This window comes from Chlorocebus sabaeus, chromosome 10 (genome assembly GCF_047675955.1).
Source record: "Chlorocebus sabaeus isolate Y175 chromosome 10, mChlSab1.0.hap1, whole genome shotgun sequence".
Taxonomy (NCBI): Eukaryota; Metazoa; Chordata; class Mammalia; order Primates; family Cercopithecidae; genus Chlorocebus; species Chlorocebus sabaeus.
This window is the reverse complement of record NC_132913.1, coordinates 106,778,975-106,802,114: the sequence shown is the minus strand read 5'-3', so window position 1 is coordinate 106,802,114 and position 23,140 is coordinate 106,778,975. Positions and strand designations below refer to the sequence as shown.

At 52.3% G+C, this 23,140-nt stretch overlaps 1 protein-coding gene across 2 annotated transcripts; it reads left to right on the top strand.

Moving 5' to 3' along the window:
* The first annotated feature begins 1,892 nt into the window (after nt 1-1,892).
* On the top strand, nt 1,893-21,585 carry PTPRN (protein tyrosine phosphatase receptor type N). Of its 2 annotated transcripts, none has more exons than XM_007966374.3 (23): nt 1,893-2,109; nt 3,498-3,548; nt 3,788-3,901; nt 7,473-7,569; nt 8,470-8,731; nt 8,816-9,170; nt 9,594-9,728; nt 10,340-10,374; nt 11,046-11,320; nt 11,520-11,606; nt 11,897-11,976; nt 12,170-12,234; nt 13,172-13,390; nt 13,842-14,042; nt 14,143-14,290; nt 14,444-14,517; nt 14,755-14,832; nt 14,927-15,046; nt 16,093-16,259; nt 19,692-19,745; nt 20,316-20,380; nt 20,595-20,668; nt 20,911-21,585. In XM_007966374.3, exons 1-23 carry the CDS (start codon nt 1,995-1,997, stop codon nt 20,980-20,982), a joined length of 2,943 nt encoding a protein of 980 aa, XP_007964565.1. In that variant the 5' UTR covers nt 1,893-1,994; the 3' UTR covers nt 20,983-21,585. The 2 variants fall into 2 exon arrangements, with proteins under 2 accessions (XP_007964565.1, XP_007964566.1); XM_007966375.3 differs by having other exon boundaries at nt 1,894-2,109; nt 9,597-9,728.
* The last annotated feature ends 1,555 nt before the right edge of the window (nt 21,586-23,140 follow it).

The following is a 23,140-nucleotide window of genomic DNA, read 5'->3' as shown; positions in this document are numbered from 1 at the left end:
AGTGATCAATTTAAACATCACTAATAGAACAAGCAGACATCATGTACTTCCTGAAATGATGCAATGAGAGGCATTTTGCTTTAAAAATTCTTTAATTTGATACAATCAAGACTTCATATACAACTTCTAGTTTACAGGAAATACAGGTGATATACAGGTTATACACTGGAGAAATACAGGGAAATGCAACATGAAGAAACAATTAGATAAACCCAGAAGAAGACTTCTAAAGAAAAATTGACCTGGTCTATAAACATGACGATGTCAAAAATGGGGGAGGGGAAACAGGAGATAGTGTCTATGCTAATTTACAGAGAATTAAGAAACATAACAAAGGCAGTGGTTGTCTTTAATTGACTGTTATTTTGAACAAAACACCTGAAAAGAAAAGACATTTGGGGGAAAAAATCTGAGACATTTGGATATGAACTGAGCATTAAATGATATTAAGGAATTATTGTAAATTTTTTAGGTGTTGTAACGGCACTTAGGTTATGCAGGAAAATGTCCTTATTTCTTGGAGATGCATAATGAAATATTTAGAAGAGAAATGTCATGATGTCTATCATTCATGTTTAAATACTAAAAAGAAGCAAATATGGTAAAAACATCAATAACCATTAAGTGTGGATGATGAGTGTGTAGCTATTCATTATGCATTTCTGTCCTTTTTAAATTTTATTTTATTTTACTGGAAAGCAAGAGAGGAAGGAGATCAAACTTGAACTTAAGAAGCTCACTCCCCTACTTATTGGATGACTAGAGTGGAAGCAAAAGAGCAGTTAGCTGATTGTTGCAGTGGTTGTGGTGAAAGAGTACAGTGTTTTAGTTCAGGTAGTAAGGATGGACAGAAGTGGACTGATGGGAGATGTATTTTGCAGGCAAAAACCATGAAATGATTGATTGAGTTGGCACAGGGGGAGAGAAAGGAGAGTCAAAGCTGATGATGAGGCTAGGCCCGGTGGCTCACACCTGTAATCCCAGCATTTTGGGAGGCGGAGGCCGTTGGATCACCTGAGGTCAAGAGTTCAAGACCATCCTGGCCAACAAAGTGAAACCCCATCTCTACTAAAAATGCAAAAATTAGCCAGGCAAAGTGCCCTGTGCCTGTAATCCCAGCTACTAGGGAGGCTGAGGCAGGAGTACGGCTTGAACCCAGAAGGTGGAGGTTGCAGTGAGCCAAGATCACACCAGTGCACTCCAGCCTGGCCAAAGAGCAAGACTCCATCTCAATAAAAATAAATAAAAGCTAATGATGAAAGCTAATATGTATGGAGCATGGAGTATGTACCAGTCCAGTCATCTTTCTAAGTGATCCACATTAGTGTAACTAACGAAATCTTCACAATCTTCGTGTGAGGCAGATACTAACTATCAGTACCTCCACTTTGCAGATCAGGCAACTTGGACGCAGACAATTTAAACAAGGTGCCCAAGGTCATACTCTTAGTAGATGCCCTGCTAGAACTGGAATCTAGGCACGCCTAACCACTTCTTCTTAAGGAAGAGACCAATACCATCAATGACAATGAGTAAGAGTACTTATTCTACCCACTTTTCTGCTTCTCGTCTTCGGGTTTATCATTCTGGACCCACCTATCTTTCCTGGCCCCCCACTCAACTTGACCCTTTTTGCCCACCCTGGGGCGGGGAGACAGAGGTGGTCCTAGAAGAGGGCTACAGGTCAAAAAGGGGTGGGGCCAAGTGGGAATTCTAGCTAAGCGCCTACTATTTGACGGAGGAGGGATGGGCTGGGTAGGTCCCCCGCTCCGACAGGGCTCTTACGCCATATGTGACGCAAATTAGCTTACGAGTCGGGGGTGGAGGTGTCGTCAGCACCCGCCTGCTGTTGGCCGCGTTGCAGCGAGAGGGGCATGTAGACCCCGCCTCGTAGGGAGGTGGGGAGCGGCAGGCCCCGCCTCGGCCCCTCCGGCAGGCTCCCGCCAGCGTCGCTGCGGCTCCGGCCCGGGAGCGAGCGCCCGGAGCTCGGAAGGATGCGGCGCCCGCGGCGGCCTGGGAGTCTCGGGGGATCCGGGGGTCTCCGGCTGCTCCTCTGCCTCCTGCTGCTGAGCAGCCGCCCGGGGGGCTGCAGCGCCGTTAGTGCCCACGGTCAGGAGGAAACTTGGGCTGGCGGGTGGTGGGGGGCGGGGAGCAGCTTGGGGCCTGGAGCGAAACTCGTTGGGGGTGGGGGTGAAATGTCTTGAAGCTCGGGTAGAATGTGGGTTGGGGGAGGCATGCGAGATGAGGAAGGTGAGAGGGCGTCTGGGAGGAAAGGGGCGTAGGCCTGGAGGTGGGGCTGGGAATACGGGGGCGGGACCTTAGAGAATTGGGCTCAGGGGAAAATTGCAGGTTGGGGAGAAGGACGCGGGGTGCATGTGGGCAGAGGGACTTAGAGACCGGCTGCGAGACCACAGGAGAAGCCAGTTGCTCCGAGGCGCCTGGGAGGCGGTGACAGGCGCTGAGGAATGGGAAGAGGAGGGGGCGGGGACGTGGCGGGGAGGATGAGGGAACGGTGATCTCTGGGCAGTGGAAACCTGGGCCGCAGGCATAGAGTCCCAGCTGCGCCGAGGGAGAGACCAGGGTTTCTCCGTAAGCCTAGAAAGGCTGATTGCAGCGATTTGATCTCCTGTAACGGGGGACAGCACGGGGAGGGGGCAGAAGAGGATGAAGAGGGGAGGGTCCTCTCCTGTCCCCCTCCCCACAGCCAGGCCTGGTGCTGACTCACATCTGTGCGGACAGAGACAGTCAGCGCTGACTCACGGGCGGGGGGTGGGGGTAGGAGGACGGCGCGTGGGGGAAGGGGCGCAGCCTCGCCGCCTGGCGCCCTCTTTCCCCACCCGGGCTTGGAGGCCCGAGAGGCAGAGTACTTCCTGTGACGCTGTGGGTTGGCAGAACAGAACAGAGCGCTCAGGTCTAGTGGACAGTCCTCGCTCTGTGACCCCTTCCTCTCTGGTAACCGCCTCCAGGCGAGCCCTTGGCGGCGCCAGACTCAGAGCTTCAGCACCGCGGACAGCGCCAACGGCTCGGGACAGCGCGGGAAGAGCTGCCTAAGAGGCACCCTCCCCAGCCCCACCCATACCCTCTTTCCCCCGACCGGGGGAAGTGTGCTAGGGTTTCCACCTCTTCTGAGTTCCAAGCCATTATAGGATGCTTTTGGATATTTGGGAAGGAAATTCCCCTTTCAGAATTTGGCCAAAATCTCTCCTACAGTAATTCTATGAGTCTCTCTCCTTGCACCTGGAAGGTTTCTTCCCCATCACTCAGTTAAGCAAACAGGCTTTTAAGGATACAGACTCACAAATTCTTAAAATCCAAAACTAGATCCCATGATTCCTTTTAAGAATTTCAGGCCTGATTCCTACTCTCCTCCCAGCTTAAGGCCTTCTTTAGAATGAAAGAATAAATTGCATCTGCTTCTCCCTTTCCCAGCCTGTCCACCCATCTGCCCATTCTCTGTGTGTGGGTGTCTGAGCCTCTGCTCACCTGTTCCTCTACAGGCTGTCTATTTGACCGCAGGCTCTGCTCTCACCTGGAAGTCTGTATTCAGGGTGAGTGAGGCCCAAGCATAGAACTCACAAGATGGGGGGGTGGGGAGAGGGGTAATAAAAAACTAGAAGGGGAGAGAAGGCCCAGAAAGGAAGAGGGCTACTGGACTTGAGAAGAAGGAAGACTTGCCTGGAAGAGGAGAGGTAGGGGAGGAGGTGAAGAGAGTACTGCTCATTTGCAACCTGGACTTTGGAAAGCCTCTTATTCAAGCCCCCTGCTGACACCACTTTTGTGCCCTCAGATGGCTTGTTTGGGCAGTGCCAGGTGGGAGTGGGGCAGGCCCGGCCCCTTTTGCAAGTCACCTCCCCAGTTCTCCAACGCTTACAAGGTGTGCTCCGACAACTCATGTCTCAAGGTAAGGTCTGGGTGCACTGGAGGAGAGAGATTGGAACTGGGTTAGTTATGGGTGGGGAAGAATATTTTTCTACAAGGAATATTCTTATCACCCCCACTGCTGGAGCCTCATCTTCCCAGATCTTGCTGGAGTGAAAGGTGGAACCCTAGAGATGGGCTATTCACATTTGGACTCTCTGGAGAAGCCCAAAGGAGGCTTCTAGAAGAAGTCACTGGAAAAGGCCAGCTTCCATCTCCTTAGGACCAGTTCCTCTCCCTGGCAGAGCCAAGAACTCTGGAATCCTCAGCCAGGATAATATTCCACTCACCCAATTCCTCATTCAACAAGTATTTATTGAGTACTGACTATGTAGCAGGCATAGTTTTAGGTATTTGGAATGTGTCAGGGAATAAAACAAAGATCTCTGCTTGCCGGAGTTTATGTTTGGGGGATAAGGGGAGGGAACACACTATAAAAGTTAGAAAATACATAGTGTCTTAGAAGATGATAAATAGCATGGAATATTACAGCAGGATAAAGGGATCAAAGTGGTGAGGTAGAAAGCTACAGTATTAAATCAGGAAATCAGGTGGTCAAGGTGGACATTATTAAGACTATGAAATCTGAAGAGACTTTTTAAGGAGATAGGGGAGTTTGTCAGAAGGTTATCTAGTGGAAGAGTATTTCAGGCAGACCAAACAGCTAGGACAAAAGCACAATTCTGAAGAACACCATGCAGGCCAGGGGACTGTAGAGGAGTGATGGAGAGGAAGAGTAGAAGGTCCAGTCAGGTAGGTAATGGGGGAAGGGATGTGGATCACTTTAGGGCCTCATAGGGGAATGTATGGACATTGGCTTTACTCTGAGTAAAGAAGGAAACCATTACAAGATTTGGAGCATAGGGGCGCATGATCTGATTTACACTTTACAAGCATCACTTTTGCTGCTGTAGTGAGACTAGAATAGATGGAGTCAAGAGTTGGTGAGGAGGACCACTAAAAACAGCCACAATAGGTTGCTCTGTCTATGGAGTGCCATTCTTTTGTTTCTTCACTTCTCTAATAAACTGCTTTCACTCTACTAAAACAAACAAACAAAAACTACAATAACTCAGATAAGAGATGAATATGGATTAGGCCAGGGTGATTGCAGGGAAGGAATGAAGAATGACAGAATTCTACATTTATTTTTAAGGTAGTCAGCATTATTTCGTGAAATATTGGATATGGTTATAAAGAGCGGAGTCAAAGGTTTTTTTTGGGTTTTTTTTTTGTTTTTTGGTTGTTGTTATTGTTGTTTGAGACAGAGTTTTGCTGTGTCACCCAGGCTGGAGTGCAGTGATGCAATCTCGGCTCACTGCAACCTCCACCTCCCAGGTTCAAGTGATTCTCCTGCCTCAGCCTCCCAAGTAGCTGACATTACAGGTGCGCACCATGATGCCTGGCTAATTTTTGTATTTTTAGTAGAGACAGGGCTTCACCGTGTTGTCCAGGCTGGTCTTGAGCCCTAACCTGAAATGATCCATCTGCATGGGCCTCCCAAAGTACTGGGATTACAGGCGTGAGCTACCACGCCCAGCCAGGAGTCAAAGGTTTTATTCACTGAATAACTGAATCAGTGGAGATGTCACTAATTATAATGTGGAAACTTGCAAATGGATCAACTTTGTGGGGGTGTTCAGCTTTGAATATGTTGAGTTTAAGATGTCTACTCAAGTGAAGTGGGAAGTTGCATACATGAGACTGGATTCTGAGAGACAGAAGTCTCAACTGTAGATATAAATTTGGAATTCTTTGGCATATAAATGGTAATTAAACCCATGAGGTGGATGAGCTAACCAAAAGATTGAGTGTCTATGAAGAAGACCAAGGATCAAGTCCTAGATAATTCTTACATTAAAAGGAACAGGCCGGGTGCGGTGGCTCACACCTGTAATCCCAACACTTTAGGAGGCTGAGGCAGGCAGATCACGAAGTCAGGAGTTCAAGACCAGCCTGACCAACATGGCGAAACCCTGTCTCTATTAAAAATACAAAAATTAGCCAGCTGTAGTGGCAAGTGCCTATAATCCCAGCTACTCAGGAGGCTGGGGCAGGAGAATCACTTGAACCCAGGAGGCAGAGGTTGCGGTGAGCCGAGATTGCACCACTGCACTCCAGCCTAGGTGACAGAGCGAGACTCTCCATCTCAAAAAAAAAAATGAGGACCAGAAGAAAAAGAGGAATCATCAACTTCCTCTCAGGGAGACTGAGAAGGGGAAGCCAGTGGAGTAGGATTAAAAACAATAGTGTTCATTGTTCCAGAAGCCAAGAGAAAGTGTACCAAGGAGGAGGAGTGACCAACAGTGTCAAATGATGATTACAGGATGAGTAAAACAAGATATGAGAATTGACCACCAGATTTGGACATGCAGATGTCACTGGTGATCCTGATGAGAGCAGCTTTTGTAGAATAGTTGGGAATAAAATCCTGAATAAAGTTGATTAAGAGGGAATGGAAAGAGAGGAATTGGATATAGTCAGTACAGACAACTTTTTCTAGAAGTCTTCCTGCAGAGAAATGGAGTGATCCCTAGAGAAGAACGTGGGATCAAGCAGTAATTTTCTTAAGATGGAAGAAATTGCATATTGTTTGCATGGGAATAATGTGAATAATTCAGTAGAGAACAAAGGAAATCATGTAGGAAAGAGGAGAGAATTGCAAGGAGAATATTCCTGAGTAGGTGAAAGGGGACGAAATCTAGAGCTCAGAGGAACTGGCTTTAAATAGGAACACAGACAGCTCATCTAATGTGAATAAGCAAGGAGGCAGGTGTGGATGTTGGTAGATACCAAAATACAAGTTAAGAGCAGCACAGATTTTAAATCCAGAACCAGAGAAGAAAAAATGAGGGTGAAAAGTGGGAAATTATTCCTTTAGAATAACTCCTGACAGCAGAGATTTTTGGGGAAAGAGTCAAACAGGAGAGTTGTCTATGAATAAGATGATGATGATAATGATGATGGTGATGATGATGATAACACTGAAGATGATTATACATGTTTAAAACATGTGGATTGTGCTTTAGAGTTTTCTAAGCACTTTGATTTCCCTGATCACCCTTGATCTCACAACAGCCTCCTGAAATATGTATCATTTCCACTTTACAGAGAAAGTTGAGGTTCAGGGTCAACACAAAGAATAATAACAATAGTAATAATAATTATGGTAATAGCATTTGTTAAAAGTTCACTACATGACAGGCACTATTCTAACTGTTTGATATTTATATGTGTTATTTTAATGATAATAACAATCCTAGGAGGTATAAATCCCCGTTTTATAGATGAGGGAATTGAGGCTTGGAGAGGTTCAGCAACTTGCCCAAGGTTACATCAGTAGCAAAGGCAGGATTCAAACCCAGGCGGTCTGGCTCCAATAGCTGTAACTGAGGGTGGGAAGAGGACAGCTCAGATCACCCACTGAGTTTGTCCCTCTACTCTGACAAACCCCATGAGCTGCAGGGCAGAGGGTACAGTTCTGATCCCCAGTGGTCCCCATTACTGGATCCCCAGACTCCTGAACCAACTTACGCTATCCTTTTTCCTGACAGGATTGTCCTGGCATGATGACCTCACCCAGTATGTGATCTCTCAGGAGATGGAGCGCATTCCCAGGCTTCGCCCCCCAGAGCCCCGTCCAAGGGACAGGTAGGCAGCCTTTCTCAACAACTCTAGCAATGGTGAGGCTGGTGAGTCTGTGGTTGTCCTAATGGATGCAGGGAAGGGGAAGGAAGTGGGCACCAAGGCCAGCACGCTGGGACACAGGTAAAGAGGTGCAGGAACGGTCACTCTCTGACATGCTCACATGGCCAACAGGAGCTGAGCTCATCTCTAGGGATCCAGAAAAACAGGGGCATTTTTTAAATGTTTTGAAAAACTTTTACATTGGATACTTTAAAAGAAGCATCAATGTAGTCATCATGGGAGAAATTAGAATTGTGTTGGACTGAAGTTGTTCAATATTCCATTTCATTATTATGTGAATTTCTATATGACAGGAGCCGCCATCATCTTTTTGTGGTTAGGGCCTCTAAAGACATCATCCAGACTCTGCAAAGCAGAGAAAGTAAATGAGGTTTACGGAGCTCAGATGGTGAATACCAGGATGAAGACGGCATAGTGATGGGGGGTGGAGGAGCAGTCCCAAATGTTTGGACATATACTTGGAGAGCCAGGTGTGGGGACATGGCACATGGGGCAACAGGGACAGCTGCAGCCACAGTTCATCTAGATAAATTCCTGGCTGCCTTCCTCTGCTCCTGTTTGCCCCTTCTCCATCCCCAGCCTCATGATTACCCAGCCTTTGCAGCTGTTTCAGAGACCCAGCCATGCTCACCAGGCAGGCAGATACCTCTGCCCTCAGCTTGGCCCTCTGGTCCCTCCCCATGCCCACCCAGCCCATCTCTCTTCCCCTGAGGTCACCCAGTTTCTAAAGAGGTCAGGCCTGCTCTTAACTGCTGAGCCTGCCTGGACCCAACTAGTTCTGCCTTGCAGGCTCTCTATGCCCTTCCCCCGGCTCCAACACACACACTTTGCTTTCCTCTACAGGTCTGGCTTGGCACCCAGGAGACCTGGTCCTGCTGGGGAGCTGCTTTTACAGGACATCCCCACTGGATCCGCCCCTGCTTCCCAGCATCGACTTCCACAACCACCAGTGGGCAGAGGTGGAGCTGGGGCCAGCTCCTCTCTGTCCCCTCTGCAGGCTGAGCTGCTCCCCCCTCTCTTGGAACACCTGCTGCTGCCCCCACAGCCTCCCCACCCTGCCCTGAGTTACGAACCTGCCTTGCTGCAGCCCTACCTGTTCCACCAGGTAAGCCCTTGACTCTGGTCCCACCCTGACCGCAGTCTCTCAGCCCAGACTTCTGCTCTTACCCAGATTTCTGGTTTTTCACAGTTTGGCTCCCGTGATGGCTCCCGTGTCTCAGAGGGCTCCCCAGGGATGGTCAGTGTCGGCCCCCTGCCCAAGGCTGAAGCCCCTGCCCTCTTCAGCAGAACTGCCTCCAAGGGCATATTTGGGGACCACCCTGGCCACTCCTATGGGGACCTTCCAGGGCCTTCACCTGCCCAGCTTTTTCAGGACTCTGGGCTCCTCTATCTGGCCCAGGAGTTGCCAGCACCCAGCAGGGCCAGGGTGCCAAGGCTGCCAGAACAAGGGGTCAGCAGCCAGGCAGAGGACTCCCCAGAGGGCTATGAGGAGGAAGGACTAGGGGGTCATGGAGAGAAGCCTGCTTCCCCAGCAGTGCAGCCAGGTAACAAGGTCCTCAGCATCCACCTCCCTGTGAGGGCTGCTTTGGGGGAACCATGGTTGGGCCCTTCCCTGACAATCCATGCCTTGGTTAACTTGTCCTTAAATTCATTCATACACTTAAGGAATGTCTACTGACAAGCTGTTCTATGCCAGGCACTAGGAAAGTGGTGGAGACACTGTGGGGAGTGGAGTTGACGTGACTCTTTGCAGTGGAGAGTCAAAATGTCCTGAAGTTTGATCTGGGTCCCAGAAAGACCTTTCCCGCAAAGTGTGGACAAGGGCTGGGAAACGGAGGGTACCCCTTGGTGTACTGGTGTTTGGGAAGAGTCTCTTAATATGCTAGTCCCCTCCCATCCTCACTCACTCATCAGCATCCCACAAGTTCGCCACGGAATCAGCCCTGAGCTCTGTGTCTGACTTCCAGCAGATGCGGCTCTGCAGAGGCTGGCTGCTGTGCTGGCGGGCTATGGGGTAGAGCTGCGTCAGCTGACCCCTGAGCAGCTCTCCACACTCCTGACCCTGCTGCAGCTACTGCCCAAGGGTGCAGGAAGAAATCTGGGTAAGTGTCCAGGCAGAGGGAGGGACCACCATCTCCCAGCTCCATGGAGGCCGCTTGCCCTGCCTCAAGACCACTTGGAGTAGCCTGGAGGGGAAAAGTCAGGCTTTAGGGGAGAGAGTTCCTTTGAGACACAGGGTCATTGCCAGCAAGGCAGGGAGCAAGGGGGTAGGGTGATGAGCTTAGGAGTTAGATCAGGAAAGACTAGAGGGTGGAAGTAATGGAAAAAGCAGCCAACAGAGGGTGTGAGCAGGAAAAAGGCATCGGGAAGGATGAGTTGGTGACAATGAAGGCTTAAAAACGGGCATAGCCAGTGCTAAGGAGAAGCCAGTAATTGATGTGTAGAGAAATAATTGAACAAAGAGTAGCTTTGAGAGAGATGGCCAATGGCAGAGGCAGAGGGAGGAGCTAATAAAACAATAAATTGGGAGGAGGAAGCAAAGAGGAATGAGGCCAGGCTTAGGATGAGACAGTAACAGGGTCATGGTCACTGACTGAGATGAAGACCACAGCAAATGCACCAAGTTCAGGGTCTCTGGCCCTTTCTCCCACTTGTGTTGTGTAGACCTTGGCCACAGCTGTTTTTCCAGACTCTTGTTTTTCCTGTCTTGCAGGAGGGGCTGTAAATGTTGGAGCTGATATCAAGAAAGTGAGTCCCCAGCACCTCCTTGACTGATAATCACTCCATGGCAGCACGCCCCCTTGCCAAACCTAAAACTCAAACTCTGGACCCAGAATCTGATCCTCCCACCCCTCATTTTGGGGGGAAACCAAGGCCCAGAGACCACAAGTTATTGCCTAAGGTCTCCCAACAAGTTGATGGCAGAACTGGGGCCAGAAAACCAAATTCTTAATTCATTCCTCTTTCCACTGCAATCGTTTCAGATCATCCTAGGGGAGGAGGGAAGTTTCGAGCAGGGAGCCCTTCCTGAGCTTCTGTAGCTGGAGGAGCTCTGCTTCTTTCTGTTTCATGTGTTGGATTTCTAAGACTTTGTGGCTAAACAAAAGTCTAGAAACCACTGCCTGACTGTTTGTCTTTTGCCCTCACCCCAGCTTCTCTTGCTGCAGGGGTTTTCTGTCTCCAGGCCCACTCTGTGGATTAGTACAGACCATTTTCAATCATTCAATCCTTTATCCATTCATGCATCCACTTACTTGTCTCAGATGCTCTGGTGTCCTTTCTGTACCCAGCACCGCAGTGGTCCCTGGGGGTAGAAAGCGAAAAGCAGGTCCTGAGCTCAACTGTGGAGAGCTCCGAGTCCAGGGTACCCCTTCCCCTAGCACTGTCCAGAAGCCACACCTCCACCCTCTTCTAAACAGACAATGGAGGGGCCAGTGGAGGGCAGAGACACAGCAGAGCCTCCAGCCCGTACACCCCCCATGCCTGGACACCCCACTGCCAGCCCCACCTCCAGTGAAGTTCAGCAGGTGCCAAGCCCTGTCTCCTCTGAGCCTCCGGAAGCTGCCAGACCCGCTGCCACATCTGTCCTGCTAGAGAAGAAAAGCCCACTGGGCCAAAGCCAGCCCACAGTGGCAGGACAGCCCTCAGCCCGACCAGCAGCGGAGGAATACGGCTACATCGTCACTGACCAGAAGTAAGGGCTGCATCCTGGGAAGCCTTCCGGTCTGCTGGGAGTTGGGCTGGCCTGCCTGGCCAGAAGCAGAGAGCAAAACGTGCAAATGTGCAAGGACAGGGAACTGGCGGGCTGCTCTGCACCCCTGGAGTGGCCTGCTTTAAGAAAATGACTGAGCGGGTTGCCCCACTTTCCTTCTTCTGCCTTCTCCCATCTCCAGGCCCCTGAGCCTGGCTGCAGGAGTGAAGCTGCTGGAGATCCTGGCTGAGCATGTGCACATGTCCTCGGGCAGCTTCATCAACATCAGGTGGGGCTGGCATCTTGCTGGGGCAGTGGCCGAGATCTAGAAAGCAGCTTGAGCAAGGAGATGGCCGGAGGGGCTTGAGGGAAGAAGGGCAGACAAGCTCTGAGATCAGGGATGCTCCTAGTTGTGTTGAAGGTCCGGCCACACCCAGCCTGTTGCTGGCCCCATCTAGCATCTTCCTTGCCTCAGACGCCCCTGTAGGGCATGCCGGATCTGCTCCAGCCCCATGCTCTAATGGGGAGAGGGCTTCGGTTTGGGGTGGAGAAGGCAGTAACATAGCTCCTATCTGGCAGTGTGGTGGGACCAGCCCTCACCTTCCGCATCCGGCACAATGAGCAGAACCTGTCTTTGGCTGATGTGACCCAACAAGCAGGTAAATATCTCTGCGACCTCAATCCCAGGATTGGCCCCAGCCCCATTCCTAAGTGGATATATCCAAGCCTGTGGCTGATGCCCCCTTGAAAGGTTCCCAGCCCACATGGGCCCTGCCTGCCGCTTGGCAGAGCAAGACAGAGGACGGAGACCACATGGGACTGGAGCGAGCCTGACCTTTGTCCTCCCTGCAGGGCTGGTGAAGTCTGAACTGGAAGCACAGACAGGGCTCCAAATCTTGCAGACAGGAGTGGGACAGGTATGCGCTAACTGGAGAATCGGTCAAAGGCCCCCGAGGGCTGATATTGTCCACAAGAGCTGGAGGCAAGCCAGAGGGAGAACTGGAGCTGAAACCTCAGGTGTCCGTAGGCCCGGCTGGGTGGGCGCGGCCTTCGTTCAAACAGCCCCTCCCCCTGCAGTTCTCTTTCTTACCAGCAGATGGCGCAGGTGTCCCTTCCCTGCAGGACCAGCCGTGTGCAGTAAAAAGGCCTGAGAACTAGTTGAGCCGCCCTTAGTCTGCTGGAGCGAAGTCTCCAAATTCCAAGGGAACACCTTGCACAGAAAGGACATTATATTCAAAATATGTTTTGTTTGTTTGTCTGAGACAGAGTTTCACTCTTGTCGTCCAGGTTGGAGTGCAATGGCTGTATCTCGGCTCACTGCAACCTCCGCCTCCTAGGTTCAAGAGATTCTCCTGCCTCAGCCTCCCAAGTAGCTGGGATTACAGGCACCTGCCACCAAGCCCGGCTAAATTTTTTCTTGTATTTTTAGTAGAGACGGGGTTTCACCATGTTGGCCAGGCTAGTCTCGAACTCCCGACCTCAGGTGATCCACCCACCTTGACCCCCCCAAAATGCTGAGATTACAGGCGGGAGCCACCACGCCTGGCCTGTACTCAAAATATCTTTGTCCTCTGTGTCCAACATGGATGCCTCACATTCTACAATTCAATTCCTAGGGTTCTCCGTCCGTTTTTAAATGCAAATACTCCTGGTGGGGGCCTCTGGCACTGCACTGTAGTTGAGTTGATCCGATGGGGATTGAGAGCCCATCTGGCTGTACCACCATACCCCTACTCTCCCAGCTTTGCCCCAGGAGATGTCCTAACAGGGGCTGTGACAGGGGAGCAGGGTGAGGAGCAGCTCTGAAATCTCCCCGTGCCACTGCCTCCCTTGATTCTAGCCTTGTTCCCACAGAGGGAGGAGGCAGCTGCAGTCCTTCCCCGAATCGCGCACAGCACCTCTCCCATTCGCTCAGTGCTGCTCACTCTGGTGGCCCTGGCAGGTGTGGCTGGGCTGCTGGTGGCTTTGGCTGTGGCTCTGTGCGTGCGGCAGCATGCGCGGCAGCGGGACAAGGAGCGCCTGGCAGCCCTGGGGCCTGAGGGGGCCCATGGTGACACTACCTTTGAGTACCAGGTGTGCAGCCCCAGAAGCTGGTTGAGCAGAAGAAATGCAAGGGGCTTGGGAGTCTGGGTCTTGCGTGGAGTAAGGGTAGGAACTGAATGGGGAGTGAGCCCTCATCCCCGGGAAGGTCCAGTGGGGGCTGGAGAAGCCCCGGTGGGAGGGAGTATGGTATGGGCCTTTATGAACGCATGGGAATTGGGAGCATACGGTGCCTAAGGTTCTTCTTGGTGCTGTGCTTCTGGGGTTCTGGGATTCCACTCTGTCACGTCTGAGGTTGACATAAGCACCACCCAAGCAGAACAACCCTGAAAAGGATCAGGGCCAGGCAGAAGACCCTACCCCAGAGGAGCTGAGTTTCACTGAAAATCAGTCAAGGACAAGCCTAGGAGCCCAGAGCTGAACCCAGGGCCCTGCTGAAAAGTTTCAGGGGACTCTTGGACCTCACCTAGTTCTTCCTCCACAGGACCTGTGCCGCCAGCACATGGCCACAAAGTCCTTGTTCAACCGGGCAGAGGGTCCGCCGGAGCCTTCGCGGGTGAGCAGTGTGTCCTCCCAGTTCAGCGACGCAGCCCAGGCCAGCCCCAGCTCCCACAGCAGCACTCCGTCCTGGTGCGAGGAGCCTGCCCAAGCCAACATGGACATCTCCACGGGACACATGATTCTGGTCAGGACAGGGCCTGAGCTCAGAGTGGGTGAAGGAATGGGATGGTGAGAGAGGCCAGGCTGGCTGTGTGGGCCAGAGCCAGACCGTGGTGCCCCCACAGGCATACATGGAGGATCACCTGAGGAACCGGGACCGCCTGGCCAAGGAGTGGCAGGCCCTCTGTGCCTACCAAGCAGAGCCAAACACCTGTGCCACCGCGCAAGGGGAGGGCAACATCAAAAAGAACCGGCATCCTGACTTCCTGCCCTGTGAGTGAACCCTACTGGTCAACCTGGCCCAGCCCTCTCTCTGCTGTGAGGTCTGGAGGGCTTGGGGTGAGGGCTTGGGCTTCTGGCTGAGGCTGAGTGGCAGAGGTCCCGCGACGCCAATGACCAGAGGGCCATCTGGGGTGGGGTGTACAGATGACCATGCCCGCATAAAACTGAAAGTGGAGAGCAGCCCTTCTCGGAGCGATTACATCAACGCCAGCCCCATTGTGAGTGGCCCTGACTCCAGCCCCCACCTCTGCCCCATCATTATCCTGGCCCTAGGCACTCCGTTTCCCCATGGTCACCTCCCACCCCACCAACCCCCTGGAGTGGTGGGGCCTGATATCCTAGCAAGGAAAGGGGGAATTGCCAGCCTTCTTAGACCCTGACCCACTTGCTTTGACCACGCCTGTCCATAGTGGCATTTCCCACACTGGCTCATGGTGTATCTTCCCTGCCTCCAGATTGAGCATGACCCTCGGATGCCAGCCTACATAGCCACGCAGGGCCCGCTGTCCCATACCATCGCAGACTTCTGGCAGGTGGGCTCTTAAAGGGAGGGCTTCTCTGGGGTCCTTGTGGCCAGCCAGGTCCCAGGGAGGTTAGAGTGAAGCTCACCTGGGTCTCTGTCCCTAGATGGTGTGGGAGAGCGGCTGTACCGTCATCGTCATGCTGACCCCGCTGGTGGAGGATGGTGTCAAGCAGTGTGACCGCTACTGGCCAGATGAGGGTGCCTCCCTCTATCATGTATATGAGGTCAGCAGGGCCCCACAGCAAGGGGACAATGGATGTGGGGAGAGTAGATGATGGCCTTTTTGTAACTTTTTCTTCACCAAATGAGCACTCAACAGTCTTTTTAAAAAGCCTTTTATTGGCCCTGCTCATGATTCATACATATATGAATATATATAAACACATATATGCATACACATATATTCACATATGTACATTGTGTGTGTGTGTGTGTGTATCCTGTCTAGAGTCAAAAAACATTCATAGAGACTTATGATAAAGGCACAGAAATAAAACTATAAAACCACCAAAACCGAGGTAAGAAGCTAACAGCTAAGTGTATATTAGACAGGGAAGATAAGTATACCCAAATACTGAGATTAAGACGTATGTTAATTGAGCCTAATTTAGCTGAGTTTCCTGGCGGCCAAAGCAAAGAAAGAAATACCTGTTGTATATGTTACTAATGTAAAAGAGAAACAAACTTTTTCATTCGAAGAGAGACTAGGTGGAGGGGTGGAGAAAGAGGGGGAACTGGGCAGAGGCCAAGCAGGGGAAAGAGAAAGATTTCAGACAAATGGGAGAATGTGAGCCCCCACTAAGATAAAAGACCTTAAGAACATAACAGAAGCTTCTCATCACCAGATGAGCCTGAATAGTAATTTTTTCCCCACCAAATAAGCACATGACGGTTTTTTAAAAAGCCTTTCATTGGTCCTGCTGGTGGTTAATGAAAAAAATCCAATAAGAGTATTACAGAATTTCATCCAAGTTTATGGCACGTGTAGCACCGACACTCTGGCAGACCCTGCGAGGGAGAGGGAGGAGAAACTCCGACCTCGAGAGGCTCACAACAATAGTTGTGTCTGGGTGGAAAAGCTACCAATGGTCCTGAGCAGTAGATAAGTGACAGGTAGCCAGGGTTCCTGGGACCGCTGGAACTTATCATTTGAATCGTCCTGGGAGGCCGGGGGGTGGTTGGAGAGACCAAGAAGGTCGCGAGGAGCGCGCGCGCAAACGCTGGGACTGGGGCAGCCCGCGGCGCTCAGGTCTGGGCCCCTGCCGGGCAGGTGAACCTGGTGTCGGAGCACATCTGGTGCGAGGACTTTCTGGTGCGGAGCTTCTACCTGAAGAACGTGCAGACCCTGGAGACGCGCACGCTCACGCAGTTCCACTTCCTCAGCTGGCCGGCAGAGGGCACACCGGCCTCCACGCGGCCCCTGCTGGACTTCCGCAGGTGAGCGCGGGCGCCCCCGCCTGGAGGGGCCGCCTGGGCGGGGGCGGAGCCGAGGTCCGCCCGCCAGCTCGGCCTGGAGCCCCGGGTCGGGCCTGGAGCCTCGGCCTCTGACTTCTGGCCGCCCCCTCCAGACCCCACGCTCCCACCCCTAAAACCAGGCCTGAGGCTCTGGCTGTGCCCGTCCCCGCGGCTCCACCACCCGCGTAGGCCAGCTGCGCGCCGGCCGCTGCTGCTCCGCTCCCTCTCTCTCACGCTCCCGGGACTGGCTCCTTCTCCTCCACCTGCTTCCTCCAGAGGGCCTTTCGCTTTCTGGTTCCCCTCCCTCTCCGGGGTCCCTGCTTCCTGTCTCCTTCCTGGTCCCTCCTGCCCCGCTGTCTCCAGGCCCTGCACTGCGCTGCCTCGCTGCCCCCTCCGTCTCTCACTCCCGCCTGCCCGTCTCCCACCATCCCTCTTCTTCATCCCTCGTTCATCCCTCTCCGTCTCTCCGCCTCTCTTTTTTTTTATTTATGTGGCTTTCATTCTTTTTACTTTCCTCTTTCTTCCTCTTCTCTCTCCCCATCTCTGTCTCACTCTGTCTGCCTCACCCTTTCTTTCTCTCTCCATTTCTCCCTCTCTGTCCCCTCCCCCGTTTTTCTCCACCTCCCTCCCCTGTCTGCCAGTTTCTCTCTGCCACTCTGTCCGTCTCTCCCTCTCCCTCCCGCTGCGTGTCTTTCCTCTCTCTGTCCTTCCCTCTCCCTTCTTCCCTCTTTCTCTCTCTCCCTCACAGCTGCCAGTGTCATTTTTGTGATCTGCAGCTAGTATTCTCACTCCAGTTGCATAGTCACAAAAGTGATCATTGGCAGGTGTGGCTGCTGCATGGACAGACAGGACATGTGGCCCGGGGACCACCCCGAGCTGGGAGCAAGGGGGACAGGGAAGAGGCAAAGATTGTCAAAAGGAGTGTGGGAGGATCTCTGGATTCTGGGGGGCTCAGTGGAGCAGGTGGGGACTAGACAGGGGCTACCTGAGGGGCTTACCCTTTTCCAACACTCACACCAAGACAGGTCAGCCCTCCAGCGTCCCCTGCCTTTCCCAGCCCCAGACAGGTACTTGGGAAGCCTGCCACCAAGGGCAGGGGCCCACCCGCACTGCACCCTTCTCCTGGTTCTCTGTCCCTTGCCAAGCTGGTCTAATGTCTCTAGGTACTGGACAGAGGAGCAGAGCTGGGGGTGGGGACGTGGGTATAGTTTCTGAACCTCTGGACAGCAGTTTCTAACTGGGATCCCTGAGGCCTGAGACACAGGCATCTTGAAAGCAGTGCCAGGGTATCAGAGCTATTTCCTTTTTTCCACATTTAAAAAATCGTGATAGAACTAGTGCACGGATCTGTTTTAAAGCTGCACAGATAAGCTAAAAGATTGCTTTAGGCTGGAATTATATAAACTCAGTTGGCATTAGACATCCAGAACAAATAAATTGTTGCTTAATAAATGTAGTTCGGGGCCAGGCGCGGTGGTTCACGCCTGTAATCCCAGCACTTTGGGAGGCCGAGGTGGGTGGATCACTTGAGGTCAGGAGTTCAAGACCAGACTGGCCAACATGGTGAAACCCCATTCTGCTAAAAATACAAAAATTAGCCAGGCATGGTGGCAAGCACCTGTATTCCCAGCTACTCAGGAGGCTGAGGCAGGAGAATCTCTTAAACCTGGGAGGCAGAGGTTGCAGTGAACCGAGACCGTGCCACCACACTCCCGCTTGGGCAACAGAGCCAGACTCCCTCTCAAAAAAAACAAAAACAAAACAAAACAAAACAAAATAAATGCAGTTCAGTCAGCCCCCCCAGAAAAAAAACAAATTAATAAAAGAGACCCTAAGAAAGTGACCCTGAGCAAGCTCCTTGGCCTCCCTCCGTGCCACTACCTGTGAGATGAGGATGATCACACACGCTTTAGAGCAGAGGTCCCCCACCTTTTTGGCACCAGGGACCGGTTTTGTGGAAGACAATTTTTCCATGGCTGGGAGAGGGAGTGGTTTGGGGATGAAACTGTTCCCCCTCAGATCATCAGGCATTAGATTCTCATAAGGAGCTTGCAACCTAGATCCCTCACATGTGCCGTTCACCATGGGGTTCGTACTCCTATGACAATCTACTGCAATGGCTGATCTAACAGGAGGCGGAGCTCAGGCAGTAACGCGCACTTGCCCACCACTCGCCTCCTGCTATGCGGCTCGGTTCCCAGCAGGCCACAGACTGACACTGGTCCATGCATCAGGGATTGGGGACCCCTGCTTTAGAGGGTTGTTGCAAGATTTGATGAAGTATGTAAAATCTAGCATAAGTGCCTGATACATAGCAAGGGCTCAATTAACTCTAGATGCTGCCTATTATCATTAAATGAACAAAAACAACTATTGTGACTACTTTTCTACCCCAGCCCTCTGACATAACAGCCAATGAGCTAGAAAACCATGTGGACTCCTATAAAGCCATTCTAAATCACCTGGTCCCATAGCTGAATGACTGCGAAGTTCCAAACTTCAATCTGAGAACCCCTAAGAAGATCTTCCCTAGTTCTGGCTTGCAGGGATATCAGGAGTATGCAGGTGACTCCCAAAGCAGAAAGGTCATAAAGGACAAGGGCAGGTTAGATGGGTTCACTGAGAGATGGAGAAGCCCCCTACTCCTCACTGAGACGTGGTCAGGAGCAGCAGAGAAAGGTCTGAGGTCCAAGTGGACCACAGAATGTCCATGTGACCACAGAATGCCTGTGCTGAAGTGAGACTGCTCCAGGGAGACAGACAGTAGCACAATGTCCCGAGTTGAGGGGTTGGGGTTGTCTTCCCCTGGCCCGGGGAATGCTATGCCCAGGGCAGCCTGATGTCACAACTGTTAAGGACCACTGGAGCCTGAGTTGGGAGGAGAATAGCCTGGGTGGTCATAGAGGATGGCAGAGGGGCAGAGCAACGATGTAGCAAGACGGACACCCTTGAAGTCACCAGAAAGCCTATTCCCTTGGACTTGGGCAGAGGCGGCTCTTAATATGATGATGTATTATCATTAATAGTTGCTACTATGTATTGAGCACCTATTGTGTGCCAGACCTGGCACTTAGCTCTTTACATGGGTTATCTCATGTGATCATTGTAAGAACCCTAAGGAGGTTATTCTTCCTATCCTCCATTTTACAGGTAAGAAAACTGAGGCTCAAAGAGGTTAAATCAGTTGTTCCAGGCACATAGCTTGGGCACCTAGCTTGTAAGGCGAGCCCAGTGCCACCCACACCAGCTCTGGTTCTTTGCCTCCAGCCCTGGCTCCTTTCTCCGACCATCTTCCCCCTCTGCCCCCGGCAGGTGGGGAGAAAAGGAAGAAAGAGAGGTCCATGGCATGTGTTTCAGCTTCCCTTTCCCTCTCTGCTGGTGCCCACTGGCCCTCACACCCATTTCTTGTTGCAGGAAGGTGAACAAGTGCTACCGGGGCCGCTCCTGCCCCATCATCGTGCACTGCAGGTGGGTGGAGAGGAGGTTCCTCTCTGTGGTCCAACTCCCTGTGTGCGTCTCCTGTGCACATTGCCTGCCTGTCCCCTTGGTGCTAGCAAACCAGGCATGGGTCAAATCCAGCACACCACCTGTTTTTAGTGGCCAAGACCTAAGAATGGCATTCACATTTTTAAATGGGTGAAGAAAAAAGAAGAAAAGTATGTGACACAAACTGTATGTGGCCCACAAAGTTGAAAAATATTGACCATTGGCCCCCATACACAAAAAGTTTGCTGAAGGCTAGAGAGGCCCATCCAGTTCCCTCCTGTTGCCTACACTTCAGGGCTGAGCCATGGCTCTCCTCTTTGGTTGTCCTATTGCCCAAGTGACACCCACAAGTCACAGACTCCCCTCTCAAGGCCCAAGTCCCAGCGTGTAGGTGCTATGAGCTTTCCTTCATCTCGGCTCACTCACTCCCTCTCCAGGCCAACCCAAAGGGGTCACCCAGTGTCCTCCCCTCCCCCAGGCCTTCAGGCCTCCTCAGTCCCTCCTCCTTTCTGCTGCATTGCAAGCTAAACCTGTCACTAACTCCTGTTTCAGTGATGGTGCGGGGAGGACCGGCACCTACATCCTCATCGACATGGTCCTGAACCGCATGGCAAAAGGTAGGGAGCTTCCCCATGGCGCCCGCAGCCCCCAGGCCCTTTTTAGAGGCTCCCCAGCACACAGGGTCCTGGGAGCTCAGAAGGAGCAGGTTGTCAACCTCTAGGCTCTGCCCAGTCCTCCAAAGCTCTTTGCCTCCAGGAGGCCCCAGGTTTTCTGGGTCCTATCCTCCTCTGGACACCCCCTGAGCAGTCCCATCCCCACCTCCATCTCCAGGAGTGAAGGAGATTGACATCGCTGCCACCCTGGAGCACGTCCGTGACCAGCGACCTGGCCTTGTCCGCTCTAAGGTGACCTTGCCTTCCTGCCCCAACCCCAGCTGCCACCCTTCCCTAGCACCCACTTCCTGGCCACCCCAGGGAAAGCAGCAGCTGCCAACCTCTCCCACCTGCCTCTGTCCCTCCTCCAGGAGGACTCTCCTCCTCCCAGGGGACCTGCCCAGGGCCCCACACCCCCACCGAAAACTCCCCACTTTGAGGGCAGAGCAGAGGTCAGGCCTCTCCGTGACCATCCTGCCACTGCCCTTCCCCAGGACCAGTTTGAATTTGCCCTGACAGCCGTGGCGGAGGAGGTGAATGCCATCCTCAAGGCCCTGCCCCAGTGAGACCCTGGGGCCCCTTGGCAGGCAGCCCAGCCTCTGTCCCTCTTTGCCTGTGTGCGCATCTCTGTGTACCCACTCCTCACTGCCCCACCGGTCACTTCTTGGGCATGCTCAGCCCTTCTAGAAGAGTCAGGAAGGGGAAGCCAGAAGAGGCATGCCTGCCCAGCCTCACACATGCCAGAGCCCGGGGCATCCCAGAGCCTGGGGCATCCCACGGGGGTGCTGCAGCCAGGAGAAGAAAGGACGTGGGCAGCAATTCTACCCAGAGCCTTCTCCTGCCTACATTCCCTGGCCTGGCTCTCCTGTGGCTCTCCTGTGTTTCTGGGAGCTCCCCCAACATCTATGTGTGCCCCTCTATGCTCCAATGTGGAAGAACAGGGTGGAGGGTCGCCACACCTGGCTCCCCTTGCTTCTCAGCCCCAGGCCTGCCTCCTTGACTCACACTTGGGCGCTCCGCCCTCCCTGGCCTCATGCCCAGCCTCCTCCCACCACCCTCCCACCATGTGCTGCTCAACCTCTCTCCTTCTGGTGCAAGAGAACATTTCTAGAAAAATCTACTTTTGTACCAGTGTGAATAAAGTTAGTGTGTTGTCTGTGCAGCTGCAACCCAGACTCCTACACATTTCTGTCCGCTGGGCATCTGGACTCCAAACCCAGCCTAACCCCGGAGCTGGTCCCTGCTGATCTCTCAGAAGGTGCAGAGAGCACAGCGGGAGAACACCAGCTGCCAGTAAGGCCCTCCTAGGCGGGAACGCTAGGTTAGAAAGAGGCTTCCTACGTGGCCAGCAGTCTCCGAGGTGCTTTACATGATGAGTCTCATTTTACAGATGGAAAGACTGAGGCACAGAACTTGCTTGTGGTAACACATAACACAACTTGTAAGATTGTAAGGTGGCTGGGCGCAATGGCGCACACCTGTAATCCCAGCACTTTGGGAGGCTGAGGCAGGCAAATCACCTGATGTCAGGAGTTGGAGACCAGCCTGGCCAACATGGAGAAACCCCATCTCTACTAAAAATACAAAATTAGCCGGGCATGGTGGCTCACGCCTGTAATCCTAGCACTTTGAGTGGCCGAGGCAGGCATATCACCTAAGGTCAGGAGTTCGAGACCAGCCTGGCCAACATGGCAAAACGCTGTCTCTACTAAAAATACAAAAAAAAAAAAAAAAAAAAAAAAGGCCATTTGTGGTACTGGGCACCTGTAATCCCAGCTACTTGGGAGGCTGAGACAGGAGAATCGCTTGAACCCGGGAGGTGGAGTTTGCAGTGAGCTGAGAGCATGCCGCTGCACTCCAGCCTGGGTGACAAAGCAAGACTCTGTCTCAAAAAAAAAAATAAATAAATAAATATAGATAGATAGATAGATAGATAGATAGATAGATAGAGAGTAAGGTGAAGTTAAGAGTTTGCACCTGGCTGACTAACCTCCTCTCTACTACCTCTCCTCTCAGTTCTTTTTTTTGTTTTGGGGGTTTTTTTGGAGACAGAGTCTTGCTCTGTCACCCAGGCTGGAGTGCAGTGGTGCGATCTCGGCTCACTGCAGCCTCTGCCTCCTGGGCGCCAGCGATTTCCCTGCCTCAGCTGCCCGAGTAGCTGGGATTACAGGCATGCACCACCATGCCCGGCTAATTTTTTGTATTTTTAGGAGAGATGGGGTTTCACCATGTTGCCCAGGCTGGTCTGGAACTCCTGAGCTTCAGAAAATCTGCCCGCCATGGCCTCCCAAAGTGCTGGGATTACAGGCAGGAGCCACCACGCCCTGCCTCCACTCAGTTCTTGGCAGCTGCTTTGTGCCTTTCTGCTGCCAGATTGAGGTGAGGCCTGAACAAGGTGATATTAGCGAAGTGCCTGCCACACCTTAGGCAAAACTATAGCAAAACTCTGACAGTGAGTTCAGGCTGGGCCTGTGAGATGCTAGGACAGGCGTTCCCCTGGGGATAAAGGACACACTGTCTCACCGCAGCTCCCAGAACCCTCCACCCTGTATGGCCCCAGAAGGTATACTCACCTGCATGTCATGAGGTGTCCTTGGACAGAAGTGGTGGACATGAAATAAGGCAAAAAGAGCCTTAGGCCTGGCGTTACTTGGGAGTTAGGGCCACTTACCTATGCTGAGACTCAGTCTCCTTAAATAAGAAACAGGGCAAACACCATCTGCC

Bases quoted from the DNA above. Each gene is read 5' to 3' on its own strand.
- PTPRN (XM_007966374.3), top strand. From the start codon at position 1,995: ATGCGGCGCCCGCGGCGGCCTGGGAGTCTCGGGGGATCCGGGGGTCTC. The intron at 3,902-7,472 runs GTAAGGTCTGGG...TTTTCCTGACAG, and splicing joins CCGACAACTCATGTCTCAAG to GATTGTCCTGGCATGATGAC. The intron at 14,291-14,443 runs GTGAGTGAACCC...TGGGGTGTACAG, and splicing joins GCATCCTGACTTCCTGCCCT to ATGACCATGCCCGCATAAAA.